The sequence below is a fragment of the Cebus imitator genome, unplaced genomic scaffold, assembly GCF_001604975.1.
Source record: "Cebus imitator isolate Cc_AM_T3 unplaced genomic scaffold, Cebus_imitator-1.0 Scaffold1030, whole genome shotgun sequence".
Classification (NCBI taxonomy): domain Eukaryota; kingdom Metazoa; phylum Chordata; class Mammalia; order Primates; family Cebidae; genus Cebus; species Cebus imitator.
This window is the reverse complement of record NW_016108345.1, coordinates 73,551-77,932: the sequence shown is the minus strand read 5'-3', so window position 1 is coordinate 77,932 and position 4,382 is coordinate 73,551. Positions and strand designations below refer to the sequence as shown.

The following is a 4,382-nucleotide window of genomic DNA, read 5'->3' as shown; positions in this document are numbered from 1 at the left end:
GCCCCGGTTTTCACAGGTGTTTCCACTGAGTTTTCAGGGCTGAAAAGGAGACTCGCCATGGAGTTTGGGCTTTGCTGGGTTTTCCTTGTTGCTGTTTTAAAAGGTGATTCATGGAATATGAGTGGAATGTTATGTGAATATGAGTGAGAGAAACTGAATCTGTGTGGCAGTTTCTGACCAGGATGTCTCTGTGTTTGCAGGTGTCCAGTGTGAGGTGCAGCTGGTGGAGTCTGGGGGAGGCTTGGTCCAGCCTGGGGGGTCCCTGAGACTCTCCTGTGCGGCCTCTGGATTCACCTTCAGTGACTACGGCATGAGCTGGGCCCGCCAGGCTCCGGGGAAGGGGCTGGAGTGGGTCTCATACATTAGTTATAATGGGGGTAGCACATACTACGCAGACTCCGTGAAGGGCCGATTCACCATCTCCAGAGACAACGCCAAGAACTCGCTGTATCTGCAGATGAGCAGCCTGAGAGCCGAGGACACGGCCGTGTATTACTGTGCGAGACACAGTGAGGGGAGGCCCGTGTGAGCCCGGACACAAACCTCCTAGGCGGGCCCCAAGACCGCCATGGGGCGCCCGGACGCTGGGCACGCGGCTGTCCCGGGGCAGGTGCAGGTGCTGCTAAGGGCTGGCTTCCTGCCATGGTCTGGGGCTGCCTCCTTGTCACATTTCCCCAGGGAACCTCCCAGATTTACAATTCTGTACTAACATCTGATGTCTCTAAAGTCAAAACTTTTTTGTCCTTTTTTGTTTCTTTGTTTTTGTAGCAGGAGGACACATCTTCACCTCCACGGAAGCTACAGTGTCACTTTGGGGGCAGATAATCCTTCTGTAGTCAGTAGGATGAAAGTCCCGAAGAATCTCAAGGGAACTGGGAATGTTTTCCAATTAGACTTAGGACAGAGACCTCCATGGGAATCTCTATTATAACAGGCTTTGAGTTCTAACAGGAGCCAAGAGGCAGGCTCACCCAGGGTCAGGGTTCTTTAAACCTGATGGTATCACAGCTATCTCCCCTCGTCTTGTAAAACTGTGCACATCTGACTCAAACTGATCCAGTTGACCCTCTTTCTGCTAATCCATTTCCTTCTCTGAAGACCTGATTCTCACAGTTTCCTTTCTTCTTCTCTTCCCTAAAAACAGAGAATTAGTTGCCTTTAGTCAAAATCCCAGGGCTCAGGTCTGCAGGGCCTGGGTAGGCTGATGGACTTTCTCACTCCCCATTGCATGGACATCCCTGCTGTCTTCTGAGCACGGAGGCATTTGGAAAATGAAGTGGACATCAGTCATGAAGGGAATAGTACTAGTTTTCTCCAATGGGATGTTGATGCAGGACTGATCTTGTGCGTCTCACACTGTCACAGAGTTTGGACTCTCCCATCTGACTTAGAGGAAAGCTAAGATTGGACACTTCATTGTGGTGTGAGCTGTGGGTAACAGTAATTGTAGGGTCTGGCTAGGCATGCCTAAGGTCAATGCTGCTGGCCATTGGGAAAGACAGGCTGGGATTCCCAGGAAGACCTGCATCTGCCATCCACCATGGCGTCCCATTATCTTCTGTTAGGTTCTGATTGATTCAGCCCCACCTGGATTATCTAGAACACTCTTTGTGACAGGAAAAAATAATGGCACGCTCCTCTAACACCTGTATGATGCCATTGGAGCAACACCTGGGTTAGTGTGTGATTGAGAGACTGTGGTCTAGTCAAGGTGACAAGTAAAATTATTTGTTTCCATTATCATATTTTATTTTATATTTGGCGATATAGTCGTGCTCACATTATAAATATGTGTGCTACATTTTTTTTGGCCAAAACTTTGTAATCAGAACAACTTTATTTTGAAAAGGGGCTAGGCAAAATAAGACTGAGACCTGCTGGGCTACACTCCCAGTAAGTTAAGGTGTTCTTAGTCACAGGATGAGATAGGATGTCTGCACTAGACACAAATGATAAAGACCTTGCTGATAAAGATTACAGGAAAGAAACTGGCCAAAGCCCACCAAAACCAAGACATCAATGAAAGTCACCTCTGTTCATTCTCACTGCTAATTATAATGTGTTAGCATGCTGAAAGACACTCCCCTCCCACTGCAAGACAGTTTACAAATGCCATGGTAACATCAGGAAGTTTCCCTGTGTGGTCTAAAAAGGAGGGGAGGAACCCTCAGCTTCGGGAGTTGCCTGGGGAATTCATGAATAATCCATCCCTTGTTTAACATGTAATCAAGAAAGAACCATAAAAATGGACAAACGGCAGATCATACCTCTGCTCTGCCTGTGGAGTAGCCATTTTTTATACTTTTACTTGTGTAATAAACTTACTTTCATTTCACTCTATGGATCTGCTGTGTATTGGGACCCCTTTCTGGTAACATTTCTGTTGTTATTGGTTTTGTAAGCAGAAAACTCCAAGATGGGATGAAAGTTCCCTGAATTTTTGTAAGAAGTACACTCACCCGTTGAGAAATGCACAGCGGGTGGGATGAGGCTGTGAAGTTGATAGCACATGAGGGAAGCCTGACCCTGAGTGAAGGAGAGAGGGAGGGAGGATTGGGTGGAAGGTTCCTGTATTTCTGTGCTGTGCAAGGAGGGTGCAAAACATTTAAGTCTTGTGCAAGTCAGTGCTACCTTGCAGGGATCTCCGCGACTATCCGAAATGGCTCTGCTTACGAGTCACTGCGGAGTCAGTCCTTTCATTAGAGTGGACCACAGGACATGGGCCTCAGCACACACCATGCCACAGGTGTCAGAAAGCAGCTGCTGGGAACCGGATCCACGTACATTTTGCTGCCTGTAGGAGGAGGCAGGGAGGTGCATTTCAGGGTCAGCACACTGCTTTTGGATTTTTATAGAGAAGACCTGCTTTTACTTTATTTTATTGAAAAATACATAAATGTACACCTGTAAACATTGTAATTTTCATGTTTATTTTAATTGCATTCATTTTAAATTCTGCATTAGTTCCTGAAACAGTGTTGCATTTTTATAGGTATTATTCAATGTATTGGGAACATGAATTTTCCACTTTCACTGTTTTTTCTCCATGTGCAGAGACCTTGAGTAGAGCATGTCTGGTGCTTACCTACACTATCCCTTTTGTCCCCTGGGAAGGAGCAGAGACTTGTCTGACTGCAGAATCTGGGGTAGGAGTCTGCACACCTCAGAGCCTACAGAGAAACCCAGTGAATTTCTCTGAAAACAGAATGCTGTCCCATTTGGGGGAAACTCTAGCTTTCCCACTGACAGAGATTGCTGCTCAGCTGTCATCGAGAGGTTATCAACTAGAGCACTTGGAAGCCTATCCCATCACAGCTTCATTATGTAACTTGCCACCTTTAGACTGCAGGTAATAACTCAGTCTTGATTTTTCTGACCATACTCACCTTATTCATTTGCAAGTTTGGTTATAGAAATGTTATCTTTTAGTTTATGATTCAAACCTTGGAATTTTATGAACAATAAGCAATAATACAACATGTGTGCAGTTTAGAGGCAATGTAAATGAATGTCCATACAGTTTTTTTTTGTGTGTGGATATTTCAGTCAATGAACATGACTCCTGATTTGCATAGTTGAACTACAATTAGATTTGCTGAAAATTGCCTGCAGTAATGCCTGTGAGGCTGACCCTGTCACCTTGCTATGAGGATGCTCAGTGCACAGGTGAGGTCACACAAGAGAAGTCCAAGGGCAGCTCGCAGGCCTGGTGGAACTCCTGGCCAGGACCCAGACGTAGGGTTGGGTATCTCAGAAGGAGATCCCCAGATCTCTTTTAGCTGGACTTGATAGGCAGCAGAGGACCAGAAGGAGATGCTTAGAACTCAGCCCCAGTTAGGAGCAGTTGCAGTGAGGAACCAGCCAGAGAACCTCTGACTACAATATTGGGTTGTCTTCCTTTGCTTAACAGCATCCAACCCTAAGGAGACCACCCAACATATCATCTGTAACTCGCAACTTTCTTGTTCCAAAGCAAAACCGAGGTAAATATGACTCTGCAGTTAACTCCCTGAACCTGGGTTATTTTTCAGAGTATGACATCATCTACAACTTGATGGTTCTTATGTCAAAATCAACATGCATAGTTAGTCAGCATGAAGACTATGTTTTATCTCATGGTAAAAATGTTTAACTAACAATTACTTTTTATGGGAAAGCACCTGTATTAGTTCATTTTCACATTGCTATAAATATATCACCTGAGACTGGGTAATTTTAAAGCCAAAAGGTTTAATTGACTCACAGTTCTGCATGGCTGGGTAGCCTCTGGAAACTTATAATCATGGTGGAAGGTGAAAGTGAAGCAATTACCTTCTTCATAAGGCAGCAGGACAGAGGGAGAGAGAGGACAGAAGAGAGAGAAAGAGAGAGAGAGAGAGAGA

At 45.3% G+C, this 4,382-nt stretch overlaps 1 gene segment (V, D, J or C); it reads left to right on the top strand.

The window, feature by feature from the left end:
• Positions 1-531, top strand: LOC108298655. The segment is given in 2 exon segments: positions 1-103; positions 201-531. Coding segments are annotated over 2 exon segments (375 nt in total).
• Positions 532-4,382: the final 3,851 nt, after the last annotated feature.